The 19288-nt window shown below is 42.8% G+C and overlaps 1 protein-coding gene across 2 annotated transcripts in view; it reads left to right on the top strand.

Annotated features, from left to right (window-relative positions):
- The window catches only part of TTC28 (tetratricopeptide repeat domain 28), a 1842918-nt gene that overhangs the window by 1762592 nt on the left and 61038 nt on the right, over positions 1–19288 (top strand). For both annotated transcript variants that reach the window (XM_086943149.1, XM_086943150.1), the window contains one exon: positions 10561–10705. In XM_086943149.1, the coding sequence (XP_086799275.1) occupies positions 10561–10705 (145 nt within the window). The remainder of the gene's footprint in view (positions 1–10560; positions 10706–19288) is intronic.

Genomic DNA, 19288 nt, shown 5'->3' with positions numbered 1-19288 from the left:
TGTTGGCGCGCGATGGCTGCGAGGGGACTCATGTAGACATTGAAGAGGGTTGGACTGAGTGATGATCCTTGTGGTACGCCACAGATGACTTCTTTGGCTTCTGATTTGAAGGGGGAAGGCGAACTCTCTGGGTTCTTCTGGCGAGGAATGAGATGATCCAGTCCAAAGCAATTCCTTGTATTCCGATGCTGCTGAGGTGTTGTATTAGGGTGTTATGACAGACTGTGTCGAAGGCTGCGGAGAGGTCAAGTAAGATGAGGGCAACTGTTTCTCCGTTGTCCAGTAGTGTTCGGATGTCGTCCGTTGCTGCGATGAGGGCGGTTTCGGTGCTGTGTTTGGCTCGGAAGCCGGATTGTGAAGGGTCGAGGGATTTGTTGGATTCGAGGAAGGCGGCGAGCTGATTTTTGACGGCTTTCTCAATGACTTTGGCAGGGAATGGGAGGAGCGAGATGGGGCGGTAATTCTTAAGTTCAGTGGGGTGTGCTGTGGGTTTCTTCAAGAGGGCGCTGAGTTCGGCATGTTTCCAGCTTTCCGGGAAGGTAGCGGAGTTGAAAGAACTGTTGATGACGTCGCGGACATGGGGTGCGATGATGGAGTCTGCTTTGTTGAAAATGTGGTGGGGGCATGGGTCGGTAGGCGATCCTGAGTGGATGGAGTTCATCAGGTGGATGGTATCTTCGGTGGTGATTGTGTTCCAGGCGTAAAGGATGTTAGAGGGCGATGTTGGTTTGGAAATGGGTGGGGTGTGCATGTCGTCGGACTGGTTGTCAAAGCTGTTATGTATTTCGGCGATTTTATTGTGGAAGAATGAGGATAGAGAGTCGCAGAGGTCTTGGGAGGGAGAAATGTTGTTTGTGCCGGCGGTGGGGTTGGTGAATTCTTTGACGATGTTGAATAGTTCCTTGCTGTTTTGGGCATTGTTGTCAAGTCGATCCTTGAAAGCAGATTTCTTGGTGGATCGGATCAGTTGATGGTGTTTGCGGGTGGCGTTCTTGAAGGTGGCTAGGTTGTCATTGGTTGGGTTTTTTCTCCAGGTTTTCTCGAGAGAACGACAGAACTTCTTGGATTTTTTAAGGTCATTGTTGAACCAGGTGGCTTTTTTGCTGCCTTGCTTGATTAGATGGTTTTTCAGGGGGGCTAGTTCGTCAGCGCTGTGGGTGATCCACTGTGTGAAGTTGGTGGCTGCTTGGTTAGGGTCCGATGAATTGGCAGGGGGGTTTTGGTGAAGCGATGTGAAGAGCTGGTCGGTGGTGATTTTGTTCCAATTTCTTCGGGGAATGGGTTGGGGGGTTGTGTGCTGGTTTGTGCTCTGCTACAATTTTTTCTGTTATAAATTGGGAATATCGCACAATCTTAGCGACCACTTTTGTTCACAGTGTTACCCTGGTTACTTTATTTTGCTTGTCCAATTTTTGCCACGTAGGTATGAGAGGAAACTCCTTGTGCAAAACTCTCGAGGGAACCGAATTTGAGCTAATCGCCTAATGGCAGGGCCACTGGAATAATGCAGCAGGGCAGGACCAAATTGCAGAGCAAGTTTTTTTTTATTGTATTTTCCAACAATAAAGCATAAACATAATCCCATCAAGTGCCATATGTAGCAAGACAAATCACATTTGCCATACAGTGTCAATATCGTTGGTGCAAACATTCCAACCACAGAATTACAGGGTATACACCGTCTGAACAATACAACTCACTAGGACATATCGAAAGCCATCAGTGGGTAGGCTGTAAGTGGGCTCCAAGTATCCTTTGGTCACAAGGGCAGTGGCATTTCCTCAGCAGACAGTTCCAGTCGTTCTTTGCAGTATACTATATTGTTAGACCAGGCACCATTGGCGTGGGTCTCCCTTCTATTTTATGCTGTTGCCTTATGTATTTTTGCTGGTGTTATATGCTTTGGGCACTGTGCCACTGCTATCCAGTGCCACAGTGCAAGTGCTTTCTATTGAAAATTGATGCATTAATCAGTGGTTCCATGTTTGGCTATTTGGTTTACTTGTCAGACCCTAGTCTTTTGCACTGAGTGTGCCCAGGGTGTGTACATCCAAATGCTGCTGGTGGGCTTGCAGCACTGGTTGTGCCACCCACAGAAGCAGCCTTGTAAAGTGTGTCTAAGGTCTGCCATTGCAGAGCCTGTGTGCAGTCTGGTACTGTCATGTTGACTGGGCAAGTGCACCCACTTGCCAGTCCCTAAACCTTCCCTTTTCTTCATATCAGTCACCCCTGTGGTAGGCCCAAGGGCAGGGTGCATTGTAAGTATAAGGTAGGACAAGCCCTGGTGTGTGTAGCTACCTGTTCTCCATAGGCTAGAATGGGTTGTTAGATTTATTACATTTTATAATCCTAACTGTCTCAGAGAACATGGTAGAAATTCGAGTTTAGTATGCCTGAACTCAGAATAATAAAATACATCTTTTAGTGAAGTTGACTTTAATATTCTGTGTTTGCAAATACCACTTTTAAAAAGTAGGTATTTGCTTGTCTAACCCTTCAAACCTGCCTCTGCTAGGTTGTGTATTCATTTGTCTGGTTTTGTGAGTGACAGGGCTGGGGAATTCCAAAAGACAGGTTGAGTCACCCGGTGGTGAATCGAGAGATCTGCATCTAGATGGGAGGGAGGAGTTGCACCTGAACCTTGAATAGGGCTGTGCCTGCCTTCCACAATGCTGGTTCCACCTCCTGGGGAGCGGCTGATGTCTCTGCCCTGCACAATGAAAGAAGAGAAGGAGTCCTGTAAACAAAGTGCTCCAGGATTGTACTTGCCTTCCACAATGCTGGCTCCACCTTCTGTGGGGAGTCTGATGTTTCTGCCCTGCACTGTGAAAGGAAAGGAGAAGTCTGGTAAACAGAGTGCTTCAGAACTGGTTTTGACTGGGCAAAGGCCCCTCTCCCCTCAGAGAACAAAGGATTTTGGGGTATAAATATTGGGACCCTGATCCCATTAAATTAGATCACTTTGGACTACAAGAAGAAACCTTTACTGAGGAGAGGAACCTGAAGAAACTGAGGAGAGACTATTCCCAAGCTGAAGTGCTGCTTGGGGGATTGGCCTGCAGTGGTTGCCTTACTGCCAAAGGAAGGAGAAAGGAACTTTGTGTACTTTGCTTTCAACTTGTGAAGGATCTCCAAGGGCTTGGAAAAGAGCTTGCCTCCTGCTGAAGTCTCAGGGACAAAAGACTTCACCCCCTAGCTCCTCAGAATTCTTTGGAAGTGCTTGCTGCTGTTTTGGGCCTTCTGAGGGACTGTGTGTCGCAAGGAGCTGGAAGCACAACTCAACAAGAAGAAGCGTGTTGCCATCGCTGTGCCTACCGTCACAATTCCAAAGGAGGGTGTCGCCGCTGGAACTGTTGTACTGCACCGCATCGGAGAGAAGTGTGCCGCAACCAAGAAGAAGCGTGTCGCTGTCGCTGAAACTCCGAAGGAGGGTGTCACCGCTGTTGTTGTCGCACTGCACCGTATCAAGAGAAGAATCTTGCAACGAGGTTGGAGCGTGTCGCCGTCGCTGTGCCCGCCGTCGCAACTCTGAAGGAGGGTGTCACCACTGGAACCGTCACACTGCACCGCATCGACCAAGAGCACCTCGCATCCCCAGGAAGCACGCCGCCATTGGAGCTGCTGCCGTCGCATCTTGGATGTCACCGCTGTAGTTGTCGCATCGAGCAGAAGCTTCACGCATCATAGGAGAAGAGTGTCACTGCTGGACCTGCTGCGATCGCATCGTAAGGGTGTCGCCCCTGCAGTCCACGCATCGAACCGAGAACTTCTCGCATCCCCTAGAAGCATGCCGCATCTGGAAGATCTTCACGTCTTTATTTCTTTGTATCTGAACTTTGCCGCATTTCCCATCGCTGCAACATTGCTTGTCGTGGAAGCCCAACGCAACTTAAGGAACATTTACGCAGAGTGTTGCATCTAAGAACTGAACTGAACTAAGCTTACATCTACCATCTTAAAGTAATAGCATTGTGTATTTTTGTCGTTTATGGTCTTGTGGTAACTTTATATAAAGTCTACTTATTTTTTATATAAACCTGTCTGGTGTCCATTGGTAGTGTTGTCACTGGGTTACTGTATGTGGTCACAACTGCTTAACTTACAACACCTCTGAGATAAGTCCTTGCTGCTCATGCCAAGCTACCAAGGGGGTGAGCAGGGGTTATTTTAGGAGTGTAATCCCCTTATCCTGACTAGAGGAGAGGGTCCCTATTTGTCACACGTACCTACCTGTGCCAACTAGAGACGCCCAAATCTAACATATATCACTAATCCACTCTTTGATTTTGGGTTCGGCTCTTTGGCCCCAGTGTTTGACAACGCCCCGTTTTCCCAACAATAACGCCACAGCCACAAATTTGCGATGGGCCAATTGTAGATTTTTAAGTGGGCCCAGTAGGCACATCTGGGGGGTCCTGGCTCCTTTGCCATGTCTAATAGGGCTTTCACCACCTGTTCCCAGAATTGTGGCTGGTAGCGCACAGACAAGCTAGGTGTATAAAGTCCGCCTCCAGTGCCCCACATCGCATTGTTGGAGATACTTAAATTGAATGATTCACAACTTACAATTGGGTATGAGCATGCATGTTGGTGTGGAAGAGAAATTCCCGTCCTCTGGTGCCGGTGGTGTGTCAAGGATTGCGTTTCATTCTTCAAATGCTGGGTTCAAGGCTGTCAGCCTGTCTACCTGAGCCATATGGTGCAATCTTGTAATAAGGCTCCTGTGTGTGATGCTAGCGAGTAATGTTTGGAGTGCTCCAAGTGTGGGAGACTCTATTGGGAAAGAGGAAGACAGCTCTCTCATGGCAGCCGGAAGGGGATGTATGTCATTACAACGCATACTTTTACACCGCATACCTTTACAACACAACTTCCATTACAACGCATACCATTACAACGCATACCATTACATTGCATGTATGGTAAGTATTGGATAGTGTAGGGGTAAAAAATACTATTCTAACTCCAGGGGGTGCAACAGTAGGGTAAGTGTTGGATAGTGTAGGGGTTACAATTACTATTCTAACTCCAGGGGGTGCAACAGTAGGGTAAGTATTGGATAGTGTAGGGGTACAAATTACTATTCTAACTCCAGGGGGTTCAACAGTAGGGTAAGTGTTGGATAGTGTAGGGTTTACAATTACTATTCTAACTCCAGGGGGTGCAACAATAGGGTAAGTATTGGATAGTGTAGGGGTACAAATTACTATTCTAACTCCAGGGGGTGCAACAGTAGGGTAAGTGTTGGATAGTGTAGGTATGCATTGTAATGGTATGCGTTGTAATGACTGCGTTGTAAAGGTATGCGTTGTAGTGGTATGCGTTGTAGTGACATGCGTTGTAATGGTTGTGTTGTAATGGCATGCGTTGTAATGGATGTTGCGGTATAAAAGTTTTGTTGTAAAGGTAGTGCGTTGTAAAAGTTGCGTTGTAAGTGTTGTTCCCCGCCGGAAGGTGGTAGTATATGAAGGTCAACAGCAGGGTCTGATGATGCGTGTTGAATTACACAGCAAGCTTGGCTAAATAATGTGGCAAAAAAGTCAAATTAAGTGGCCTAATGCTGCACATTTTATGATAGCATTGCTTTATTATTTTGTGTTTTTACACATGGTAACACTGTCTGGGCAAAGATGTTACCTCATTGCTAACAGTTTAATATTCAAATGCTGTAATAAACAGTTGAAAGAAAGATGACTAGTCACACTTTGGAGAGGCCTTTTCACTGCACGGGAACAAATAGTTCAATGTTTTAAGTCACTTTAGTTCCGGCAGACCTGTATACAAAATTCTTTTTTTGTTCAACCTTCAGATTATGCAGCAGATGATAGATTAAGTGGTAAATGCGGCAAATTCAGAATTATGTGGGAAACATTGTGGCCATGGAGTTGCATAATTCCATTGGCACGGTTTAATGGTCACAAAGTGATTAAAAAGGCTCGTTGCACCAGATTTTACACTATGCTCACGCCTGGGGATGAACCACTTAGTTTTGCAAGCCCGCCCCATTTGACTGGAGTGGGAAGGAAACTCGTTTGCTTAGAAGGGGCAGCCATATCCTTATGTATCTCTTGCACGTAGGCGCTGCACTTTATTTTGTTTGTTTAGAAGCTCCAGGGGAGATGTTGAAGGCCATGTTAATAAAATTGCTGCGGTCTGCATTATTGTGAGCACGGGAATGGAGTCTTTTTAAGTGTGCAACCGCATGCAGTTTGAAGAGTCGTTAAATGTAAATTAGAATTTTACATCAACATTGCTTCCAGAAAAACCCCATGCTCGTGAATCTGGATTGCTACACACTGCAAGTCCTTGGAGGCGGTTCAGCGGTTCTTAGTACTTGCATTTATTCAGTAGCTTTGTTCAGCAGCTGATAAGGTTTTGTGTGGGGTCAACAGAAGAATGTATATGTGCTGTAAGCCTAGAAAGACCTCAGTTGAGATTTACAGAGTTTGCTGATTGAATCAAAAGGGCACCAAAAGGGAACCGACATTGCTGCAATTGGTGATAGTCAATAATCATGCACCATCTATTCCTAGGGCAGTTATAGGATGTGTCTATATTTGTGAGTTGGATTTGCCTCATTTGGGCAGGAGTGCATGCTGTCTGCTGTGACACAAAAGAAAGGCACTGTGTGGTGTTTGTGGATCTGACTCTTGCATATGTTCATGTTTGGTATCGATATTTTGCACTTATATTTCTTCCGAGGTGGTTCTGGTCATGGAGCTATGGTGGTGTACATTTTAGATATGTGTAATGCAGTTTGATATTGCTTTGCCCATTGGAATGTTTGATTCCTGCTGTGATGTCTCCTCTGCTTCCTTCACGGTGTAACTTGCAAGGTCACCTCTCCGGGTTGCCATATTTTAGTAGGAATGTAAACATAGATTAAAAGAATGGATCTTTTCCTTTCTTCAGCCAGTGTGAGCCTCAGTAAACAAAACAATCGAGCACACGTGTTTTTGTTAGTTAGCACAGTTTGAACATTTCTGGTTAGAAAATAAGCAGGCCTTTTTCCGGGCCTTGTGCATTCATACTGTTCTAAAAGTGACCGTGTGAAAACACACATAGATAGGCCTATGTTGTATGAAACATTAAAAAAAAATGTCATGCAACATGTATTCTTCTGGGATCGAACAAAACCGCTTCCTCCACATTCGACATTTTGACAGCCACCTGCTCACAGGACCTATGTGTATGAAGATGCCAGCAGTGTTCAGATAGATTCACTGGCTGCTGGTGGCTCAGTGTATTGAATCTGAGGCTGTTTGTTTCGTTCTTAAGGTGCTGAATGGCAGTGTGAACTTTACTTTCATTCTTCCTAACGCTACCACCCCTCCTGCACGCTTAGATTAAGAAAAGAGTGCACTCTTAATGAACCGTATTTCTTGAAGGAGCTCGCCAGGGCCTGACTTATTGGTTAGGCAGCCGCGCTATGGGATAAAATCGCTGTAAATTTCAAGATACAATACCTATTTTACTTTATGGACACACCTCAAGAACAGTTTGTTCCCCCATTGATCTCATATCAGTGTACACTTTGTTTTTCGAGGTGTGCCAAGTGAAGTATTTCCTTTCAAATATGACAATCAGCAGAAGAATTAAGTTGAAGATTTATTCCATAAGGAGAGCACATCCAGTGGCATATGGAAGAATGAATACAGTGGTACATAACAGAATCATAACAGTGTTCCATAGAACATAGAACACCAGTATTCAAAAGGATACACAGGGATGCAAGCATGTAAGAGCAAGACACTTAACCCCTTCGCTGCGGCGGCTATTCCGCCGCAGCGCTAAAGGGGCGGGGCGGCCGCGCGGCCGCCGCATGCTGGTGACAGAACCGCTCCGTCACCAGCTACAGTTGAGCTGTGCTGGTGACGGAGCGGTTCCGTCATGACCCGCCCCGCTCTTTAGAACGCCCGCGCAGGCGCGAAATCAGCGCCGCGCAGGCGCGGCGGCCGGGCCATGACGGAACCGCTCCGTCATCAGCACAGCTCAACTGTAGCTGATGACGGAGCGATTCCGTCATCAGCATGGAAGGGGTTAAAGGGATACTACACCAAGCAGCGGGGAAGCGTGGGTTGCCAGCGCCCGGGGCAACATTTTAAAAGAAAGTATTGCGCCCCCTAACTCATGGACCATTAACTCAGAAAGTGCTAATGGTCCACGGGTTAGGAGGAGCAATACTTTCTTTTACAATTTTACGCCCCTAAGAATTTTGCACCTAGGGCAATTACCCCTGTGGATACCCCCACACCACGCCACTGGTACCAAGAAGCCTTTGGCAGATGTTCACTTTATAAGATAAATTAAAATTAATTCAATGGCTCTATTGTGGTGATTTCACTCAATGAAAGGAATGTTGTTATTGGTTATCCTATGATCTTAATTCTCCATCATCAGGTCATTGCTCAAAGTGCACATGACCTGAGAACAGGTTCCCATTAGTCAAAATCACTAATTTTTTTATTCCCACTTCCATTCGTACCTGCTTCGTAAGTCATCTTTGCAATTTAAAATAAAACCCTAAAAATATATTTTGAATACTGAAAAGCTAATTCCTCCCACACATTTGTTTTCTGAACCTACCAGTGATTTTTTTATTATTGTCATTTTCCATAGATTAGTTTGCATATTTTGTTTTATTGCCTGTCACATTTCATTAGACTAGGAAATATTTCATTGATAAAGGGAGCAATACAAGTGGGATCAAGTTTTTCCAGTAAAGTGCCTAATTAGACCCTCTATCAGAAAGAAAGAGGATTTCATTCTTTGTGACTACACTCTCTATTTCCCTTTAATTGATTAAGCCTTTGGATTTGATGTTAATTCTTAGTTTCTAAGAAGGGGTTCAGGACTCACAATAAATGGTAAAGCAGCTATTAAGAGTATTTTCCTTGCACCTTACTTTAATCTAGCAAAAGACAATTACTGAAAATGTCCAGAATTCGCAGCCATTTAATACATTTGCTACCTAGACAGGACCATTATAGTGATTTGATCATGAAAATCCTTTTCATTCTATCAAAAACTTTTTTATCATCGGAAGTGCCCTCAAAACAAGGCTTATCCATCTCACCCACTGTATCTGTCAAGCCAACCATCCAACAAGGGATGGAGCTGAACGTTTAAAGCAAGATGAAATGAAAGGGAACCACACATACAAAAGAGTACAAAAGCTAGTTACAGGGGACTTGTCCAGTAATTGAGGGAGATGGGTATGGCCCCGTACTGACAGCATTACACACAAGAGGATTGGACCACCCTTGTCATAGGGGCATGGTAGCGATGTCCAGAGTGCCTGACCAATTCAATGCTTAGGACCATTTTTAAACATGTAGAGACACTAGGTTATAATAGACCAACAGAAGTAGAACTTAATGTGCCTCTGATATCTTGATTATGTCCACAAATACAAGAGCTACCTATATATATATGTATGAAAGAAACACATATGTACTCATAAATGTGCACATGTAAAGGTGAGGATTTACAATTCCCCCTTTTCACAGATGTTGAAAAGCAGACTGGTACAATTATGCTTATTTGAAAGGATGACCCAACATACAATAGCACATTTTCCTGGTGAAAACCCCCCTTCCTCCTACTCCACCACAACGTCTGGGAGCATTCTGCCAACCCTGGCAGGGCACTTATGGCAGCTATTTGCAGGATCAGTGTCTATTACCAAGATGGGAAAGGATCAGAGACGCGTTTGTGAATGCTCACAAACTCACAAGCTTATGGATGTTCCCAAACTCATTAGGTACACCACGGTTGATCTTCCCTTTCCCCACCTCATGCAGGGGACTTAACCTTTGCACAGTTGTAGACAGTCAATACACACAATGAGGCATGAACACATGAATGTGAATGCCAAGCAGTCCTAAATCCTGTTGACTGGGGTTGAATGCTTGCAATGTTCAACACTCCGCCCATCATCCCCTTTGGTTTTGCTTTGTTAGCAGGGTATGCTCAGACGTGGGTCCCTTACTCACGTTGCCACTGGATTCAAGCTAGCCTGGCTGATGACAGCGAATTAGCCAGAAACCGGTCCCAGGATGCTTGTTTCCTGTCCAGGGAAGACATGGCTTGGCAGTGAGGCACTGGGTCAGACTGATTTGCATATGGCCATGTCTGAACTGGGGTAACGGAGTGAGCTAGAGAATGATGATGGATTAAACCCAGATCAGTTGACTGGGGGTGAGTGCTTGCAATGTTCAACACTCTGTCCACTCTGTCCATCATCCCCTTTGGTTTTGCTTAAACCGGATTTACACCATACATGGTTTGTGATTCAAGCCTAAAAAGGGAAGCAAATAGTCCTGTAGATTATACCGTCAAGGAAAACAGTAAATAAACAAAATGAAACATATTTATAATAATGTCATCACAGTAATGCCATTTTGTTGGAAGCTTCAGAAAACACAACTATCTTCTTTAAAAACTGATATTTTTTAACCCAAGCATTAACAAATGAATTTATTTATTTGCCCAAATGTTGTGCAATCTTAAGCTTTATTTTGCTGCAGTATTAAGAAGGCCTTTGTGTTTCAATTGTAGGAGCTGCTCAAGCATGACCAGCCTGTTCAGTAGCACCATGTCACCTGTGAAGGACGGGACCTCATCTCTGCCCAGAAGCAAAAGTTCATTCAACAAGCCTCCTCTGCGAGCCATGTATGATCTGCTCATAGCACCGATGGAAGGGGTAAGAGAGTTTCCAGGAGCAAGGTACCTTGTGAATTTATGTGGATGCGAAATGCGTTCATTTTCAGATGAGTATTTACAGTGGCAGCTGCTACGGAAGAGAAGTGGTAGGTCGGGGGAGAAAAAAAGAAAAGATTACTGGGAGAGTATGTAGCTTAATGGCTAGGGCAGCCGATTTTGAAGCTGGGGAAACAGGTTCGAGTCTGGCGAGAGGCTCAAGCATCCTGTGATTCTGGGCAAATCACTTAATCTTCCCATGCCTAAAAATGAATGTGTCCATCTGTAATGCAACTGGTGCTCATGTAAAGCACTCTGATACCTTCGGGTGGAGTTTGTGCCATATAAAACTGCAGACACAAAAAAACAAATCACTTAGCTGCAGGGCCACCGCCTTTCCTTCGTCCTCTTCTGTTCCTGTCGACTCCTGGCAGCACACAGGATCCCAGACTCGCCTAAGCCAATCACAACACTGCTGTCATGCTGGTAATAGCATTACCAACAGCAGCGCCGTGATTGGTCTGAGCGACCTGATTTGCTGCTCAGACGGTGCCTAGGACTGTTTTGCATAACCGGGTGGAAAAATGCTAAGTGCGCATGTCGGTTTGGCCATCCGGAGGCGGGTGGCTAAACCATCATGCGTTCTTATGGTGCCCACCACTCTTCCTCCCTGCTCCATGATGACAGCCCCACCCTGCCCCGTCCTAAACTGAGTCAGTACTGAAAATAAAATGTTAATATCATTGTGCTATTATCATTCTCTTTTTTCTTTTTGCACTGCTCAGAGAGCAGTGGGGCGACGCTCCTCCGCCTTAACGAAGGAGCCACCGCTGAGTATTTAGGTCACAAAATTCTTGGCTTAGGCCCAGGATCATTTGGACTGCCAGGGAGGAGCCAGGGTTTGAATTCCTGACTTCTGACTGCAACCAGTGGGCTCTGGTAGGTCAGCGCTGGGTCAGCACAGGTGTTGTTTTACTCTGGGTATTAGTACTCGACTCTGTAGTAAAAATAAAACTGTCCGCCTGATTTCGTGTTATTCCCTGAACACGAGTAAACTTCAGATGCTAAACTTGTACTGTGCTTTTAGGAGTAAAATGACTAGATTGGATCATTCCTACGCAGTCATAAAAAGAGCACCAGTGGTAAGTGAAAACATCTGCTCCCAAATTGTTCAACGCTGCTAAAGCAAAAGGAAAAAGACTGCTGTAAAACACAAATGGAAAGTAGTAGCACAAACACCAGAGTTCTCCATAGGGGTAACACATTCCTATAGGATGGAGTCATGTTTTTAGGATGTGCATCTGTAATACACCTACCAAGCGGGACTTTGGACAGACTTTCCTTTTGTCTCTCTGCCGTATCTCCCTCCTAGCCCTTTACCCTTACCCCCTTCCCCTCTACACTTCAATTATCTCGTCTTCTATGCTCTTGCAATTGTTTTATCTAGCAACTGATGTAAATTGGAACTGATTTAATCTTGTAATGTAATTTTTGTTGAACCTCATGTAAAGCGCTCTGATACCTCCGGGTCTAGCCAGTGCTATATAAAACTCTTGAATGAATAAATAAATAAATAAATAAACATAACTTCCTCATATGTAGAGGGAGGGGCAAGGCTATTGAAAACATTATACCTACTAGCCTGCAAAACATATAATACATTAGGATTCCCCTACTTAATTTCTTGTTTGTGTAATGCAAATAGGGTGACCACCTCCACCAGTCTATTACAGACCATGATTCCAGTACTGGAGTTTTGTGTGGTAGCCTAATGCAGTCTGGGTGTTGTAGCCTTCTTTTATTTCTATTGAGCTAATTAGACAAGCAACATGTAATCAATGATTTGTAGATGTTATGTTCAGGAGGCAAGTCTGGTGTGACCAGGAGTGAGGTGGTCACCTTAAATGCCATCATAGATTAAGAGCAGTGGAGTGCTTCACGGGGTGAAAGGTAGGGATGCGTTGAATGAGTAAAAGGAGGGATAGATCGCTTCTGAAAGTCAATGTGGACTTGTAGGGATGTAGGGTTTTCAAGAGTAGTGCACACTTATTCAGAGCCAACCACAAGAACAGCTCCCCTTAGATGTATTAATGTCACAGCTTCCACATGTTAAAGAAATACACATTTCTTTAAATTTTGTACAGCGTTTTCTTATTTTACATAATATTTGTTGTATGATTTATGTAGCAAAACTTTCCAGGGTTCGGTTCATGCATGGGCTTGGCTCTGGCTCGGAACCCCATTCAATCTGTTGGCTCACCGACCTCTAACAGGGGATGTATGACAATACAGTGCATAAAAAATAATTTATAAGGACGACAGATGTTGGGTAAATTTATTAGAGGTAATTGAAGAAAAAAATTTGAAATGCTTCTGAAAACTAGTACAGGAAAGCACTGGTAAAGTTTTAGGGTCCCTGCAGTGCTCGGTCCCTGAGGACAAATGGGTGGACTATCTGGGGGAAATCTATGAGAAGTGGCAAAGGATAGATAAAATAAATACAATTACATGGCCAGGTGTGAGGGAAGAAATAAAAGATCATTTTTCCCCCAGCTACATTAGGAAGATAATATCTAGGCTAAACTTAACCTGTGCTGCCGGCGCAGATAACTTGCCGGCAGTTATTATAAAAACGAAGCCGAAGTGGTGGTCAGAGCTCTTTGCGAATATGTTCCAGGGGATCCTTAATACAGGGATTATGCCAGAAAGTTGGAATGAAGTAAGCATAAGACCTATCCACAAAAAAGGCGATGTACATGCCCCATAAAATTACAGATTAATAAACCTTCTTGACGTAGGTGAAAAAGTATTCGCCAAAGTAATTCTGGGATTACTTAAGGACTGGACGGATGAAAAACAGATAGTGCTCCAGAATAGGGTGGGTTTAAAGAGGGGCACTCAACGGTTGATCACTGCTTTGCTCTCTGGTCCATTGCGTGGAAGTCCATCGAGCAGAGGGGCAGTTTGTTTTGCTACTTTGTGGACTTCCACGCAGCATTCGATCTTGTGAACAGGGAGCAGCTGTGGTTGACCTTGTTAGGGTATAATATCCCAGGCGATCTATTGGCCTTGATCCGAGCCCTGCATACAGAAAACTGGGCCCAGATAATCTTGGATGTAAAGGGAAGTTTATTCTCGAAAATCCAGATTGGTAATGGGCTGAGACAGGGGTGCATACTTGCCCCCCTGCTTTTTTCCCTGTTTATAGCAGACCTGCCCCTAAACGTAGGTAACGTTAGAGTGTCAAGCCCGAAACTAGGTGGAAAACATATCTCATGCTTACTATATGCGGATGATCTGGTAATTATGGACCAGATGGAGATTGGTCTACAAAGAAAACATATTTAAAGAATACTGCCAAGTCAAAAAACTTGTTGTTAACATGGAAAAGACCAAAATATTATGTTTTGGCAGAAGAAAAACAAGGTTCTACTGGTATCTGGGCACTGAGAAGCTGGAAAAAGCAATAGATTACAGATAATTGGAGATATGGTTTGAGAGTAGCCTGCAATGGCATACCCATCATGATGCACTAAAAATGAGGGCATTGGCTTCAGTGAAGGGATCGAAAAGATGTAATAGTGTGTATTGGGAAATGTCAGATAGACAGGTTCTAAAGGCTTATCTAGCAATGGTCCCTCCCCAATGTTTGTATGGTGCAGAGGTACTTTATCAGAGTGGCAAAAATGGGTTTGACAAAGAGGAGGGAAACATTTTGAAAAATCTATTCTCTCTTCCTAGATCGTCTGTGGTACAGGCAGCAAGACTAGAATTGGGAATCGCCTCAAGGGGTATAATAGCCTGCATGGCTTTATTACGCAAACAAAATTGCAAATAGTGAGCTGACCTGGGAAAAAGGGATTGGAGCCACTATCAATAAAGTGTGTTATATGTTAAAGCTTAAGTTATGTCACCATTCCCTCCAACTAAAAATAAATAAGAGGGAACTTAGGATCCTGGGAAAAGAAATTTCCCTAGCCCAGGACCAAGATTATCTCTTGTGGAAAAGCTCAGTTTCCCATATGGCCTCAACGTGGCAAAGGGAATTACACTATCCCTATATTGACAGGCTACCTAGTTGCCTGTTAAGGCGAGAAGTGCTAAGATTAAGAATTGGGGTAAACCCTTGCTACCTGAATAAAGGGGTAAAAAGCTCTATGATAAACAACAAAGGAAAATGCACCTGCACTTTAGGAACTACTTGTGATATTTTACATTTATTATTGGATTGTCAGAAGGTTTTAGAAATATGAAGAGAGTTTTTATGTCCAATTTTTTAAAAATACAATATTAAAAACAGGATGCATGCTGTAAACCTTTTAGTGGAAATAATTAATTTAGATATAGTTTGTGCCATGGGGAAATACATCAAAAAAGTTTAAGAGTTTCTTAAATGTAATGAGTATTGATGGTGACTAGATTTTTTAAGTTACAAGGAGAATGAGCTATGAAAGGTCAAAAGTAATGCGCTGAGAAATATTCGAATGTCTACGAGTTTTAAAAATGAAATTGTTTGTTTTAGAAAGTTTTAAAATAATTTTTAAAGACTTGAAGATTATAGGCTTAAGAATGTGTATTGATTATTCTATTATTCTGACCTACTTATTTTATTGAATGATATGTTGTTTATCTGTAAGCTTTTATGGATGTAAAAGACCGAATAAAGTTTTATTGACTGACTGACAATACAATGCATGCATTTACCATGCATGCTTATAACACGCTTCATTTACCACACATTGCCTTTACAATGTAATGCCTTTATCACGCCTTTATCACGCATATACTTTTACCACGCATGCCATTAAACAACGCAAGGTAAGTATATTGTAGGATAAGTGAAACCCATATATATATATATACCCAGACAAAGGCCTCAGGCCGAAACGCGTAGGACGTTTATTTGTTCCTTGATGCACTTGGCACTTTGCACGTATTAAATGGAGAATAATGGAGAAAACAACAAAATAAAAATAAAGCTGTGATCGCCTAAACAACTACGACTTGCCTTGAACTTGCTGGCTATATTTATATATATATATATATATATATATAGATATATATATATATATAGCATCAATAGGTATCAAAGAATCTTTGAAAACTGGGTGAAAAGCACACACGGGGCAAAATAATTAAAGAAACCTGTACTTTATTAGTGCAGACCCCCCTTGACAGACGTGTTTCACCGTAGCTTTTTCAATGTCAGATACCCTCTGCAGTTAGGCAATATTTCACAGAACCATGTGTCACATGACTATTACTTACACAAGCAATGCACTAACAATCTGTGACCACAGGCTGGACAATCAATAGCCATCTTGTAAGGTGGTATACAATGTGTGTCTTCTACTGCCTTTTTTTCGAGCAAAAAAGTGAGTAAAGTGCAAAACAATAAAAAAGTTAAAATCGCTTTTGCATTGGGAGTGTCAGATATTCATTTGCGTGCAGAACTATTCACAGTGTTAAGTTATATCAGAATAACACAAATTTCATTATACATTCCTTGATTTCTAACACAAATAGTTATGCTGTTGCTCAAGCATTGCATGCCATGATCACCTCAATTACTTTTCCACAACCCCATTTGTATCATAATTGTGCCCTCAATGGGCATTCATCAAGCAGCAAATTCATTTCTTAATACATTTAAGTTATTCACGTTTCCAAGCAATTATAAATTAATTATGTTGCATCATGTGCTTCAATTTTGTGTCCTACTATTCCCTACATATTTACAGTGTTTCTGTTTCTTCGGTAGTGGTATTTGTGTTCATTTCATGTTCCTTGTCCTATGCCTCCAGATGCATCTTCATCGTTGTTAAGCCCAATTGGGGCCTTTGTCTGAAGATCTATGATGTACCTGGACTACAGTACTCGTAGCCTCTTTGTTCTATCCCCTCCTCTCTCTCTTTTTTTCCACCTGATCTATGCAGTAGTATTTTAGGAGGTTTTGGTCACTGTGATGGAATTCTTCGAATTGGCGCGCAACAGGATAGCTCGTATCCTTGTTTGTTATGGCGCGCATATGTTCGAGAATACGCTTCTTTGCTTGATTGATTGTACTGCCTATATATCGTTTCTGGCATGGACACTCTAAACAATATACCACATATTCTGAATTTCAATTGAGAAGCTTATTTATTCTTCTGGTCGGTCTAGGATTCCCTGGCCTTCCCATGTATGTGGTGGGTTTTTTGCTAAATTTACATGGCTTACACTGTAAACACGGAAAGAATCTCGAAATGCTAATCTTATTTTTAGCTATCATGGTGGGATCGAAGTGGCTATGTATCAGGTGATCATTCAGTGATTGGCATCATTTGTATTTTATTGAGGGAAATGATGGTAAATGGATTTTCAAAACATTGTCTGTTTGTAAGATGTGCCAGTTTTTACGAAAAATATGTACCACTGCACTAGATCTATTGGTATATGTAGTGATCATTCGTACTGTGTTGTTCTGGTTATCAGATGTTTTGGATTTAGTCATTAACAGACTCCCTCGTTCTAACTTGCCTACCTTAGCTTCTGCCTGTTTAAGGGCTGAATTACCGTATCCGTGCTTCTTGAATCTTTCTATAGCTTCATCTTTACCTGATTCAAAATCTTTTTTATTGGAGCAATTGTGTTTAATACGCAGTAGCTCCCCGAAGGGGATATTCCTAATCAGGCTTTTGGGATGGTAACTGGCTGCGTGTAATACCGCATTTCCAGCTGTTGGTTTTCGAAAAAGTTTTGTTTGTAAGGAACCATTTTTGCTGAAGACTTCCAAATCTAAGTAATTCACTGAGACCTCACTCATTTGTAAATTCCAAATTTAACCTATTATCATTCAAAGAGGATAAGTACTCCTCAGCCGAGGAGCGACCTCCCTTCCAAACAAAAAACAGGTCGTCGATGTACCTGGCCCACAGGATAATGCTATCCAGCCACTTCTCATTTTCCTCCCCCCAGGCCACGTGCTTCTCCCACCAGCCCACAAATAAATTTGCGTAGCTGGGGGCGAAGCACGTGCCCATGGAGGTACCGCGTTGTTGTTGGTACAGCTTGCCAGAGAACAGAAAAATATTGTAGTGCAAGCAAACGTTATCATTTCTAATAGCATGGTATTGTGTGTATGAAATTTTGGAGCTCTTCTATCCAGAAACCATTTGACTGCTTTTAAGCCATCCTCGTGGCGAATACAGGTGTAAAGACTTGTAATATCAATAGTAATTAAAAGCATATCTGTCTCCCACACAATAACCTCCGTTAGTCGTAAAAAATCTTGTGTGTGTATCTCTGACATATGATGCCAGATCTTTAACTAATGGACTTAGAAAGGATTCAATGTATAAAGATATATTTTTCAAGAGGCTATTGATTGAGTCCACTATTGGCCTACTGGGGGGGGTGGGGTTAACAGAATCCTTATGGATTTTTGGTAGGTGGTAGAATGTTGGGATTACAGATGATTCACAATACAAGAATAGGAACTCATCTTGATCTAACATCCCCTCATCTCTCCACCTTGTTAAAAATGTATGGTAATTTTTCACACAGTTTGAATAGTCAATTCTATTGGTAACTGCATAACACTCTTTATCCCCAAGTTGTCTCAAAGCCTCTTTTTGGTAATGATCTTTGTCTGCGGGCTTAATTTCCAGTGTCAAGTCTATTTTCAATGTCTTAATCGTTTCCCAATATTTTCTTGGCATGGTATAATCCCCTTTTGAATTGTTTTTTGTCAATTCTTTCAAACCTTTCAAAATAGCTTCACTAAAGACATCGATAGTGTCAAACGGAACTTGAGGCATCATTTTCGATTTCCGTTTGAATTTGCTGTTGCCTCCCACTTGTGCGATATTTGTATCTTCTGTTTGTGTTCTTGGAGTTATTCCATCCGAACCAGCTCTCTCTTGGTTCTGTAGTAGGAGTACTTCCAAGTCTTGGATGCTCAGTTCGTCTAAGATATTATTTTCAATGCTTTCAGTGCTTTTATCTTCCATAGATCCTTCTCTTCCTGGATGTAAGATGAAGGTTTTTTGTAATTTTAATTTTCTTATATATTTAAATAGATCTATCCTGTTTTGCACATAATCATAATCAGAAGTAGGGCAGAAACTCAATCCCAATTGCAGCACCTTGACTTCATCCTCTGTCAGTGGCCTGCTTGAGAGATTAATCACTGTCCATAATTCCTCATTGTTTATCGTTTCCCTCTTGTTCCCTTGCTGTGTGTCGTCATTGGGGTCGGCCTTTCTTCTTCTCCCTTTTCTCCCTTTCCTTGTCTTGCGTTAGCATTTTTTTGCTGTTGTTTTCTCTGTGTAGGGTGGGTTGTCTGCATGGGTCTCTGCCGTGTTTATTGCATAAGTTGGTATTCCCGAAAATAAGGGAAATCCTGGGCCCCCCTATTTTGATCCGTGTTTGCAACCTGCTCTCCTTCTGAGGTCCCTACATCTGACTCAGAGGTTTCCTTGTGTGCCTGAGCAGTGCCTTCATGTGTCATTCTTTTCCTGGGGGCATCAAATTTACGTGCGAATGTTAGAATCCGACCAGTACGGTAGTCTTCTTCATCTCTTTGGAATTTTGTCTGCTTCCTATT

The sequence above is a fragment of the Lissotriton vulgaris genome, chromosome 11, assembly GCF_964263255.1.
Source record: "Lissotriton vulgaris chromosome 11, aLisVul1.2, whole genome shotgun sequence".
Taxonomy (NCBI): Eukaryota; Metazoa; Chordata; class Amphibia; order Caudata; family Salamandridae; genus Lissotriton; species Lissotriton vulgaris.
This window is presented reverse-complemented; position numbering and strand designations above follow the sequence as displayed.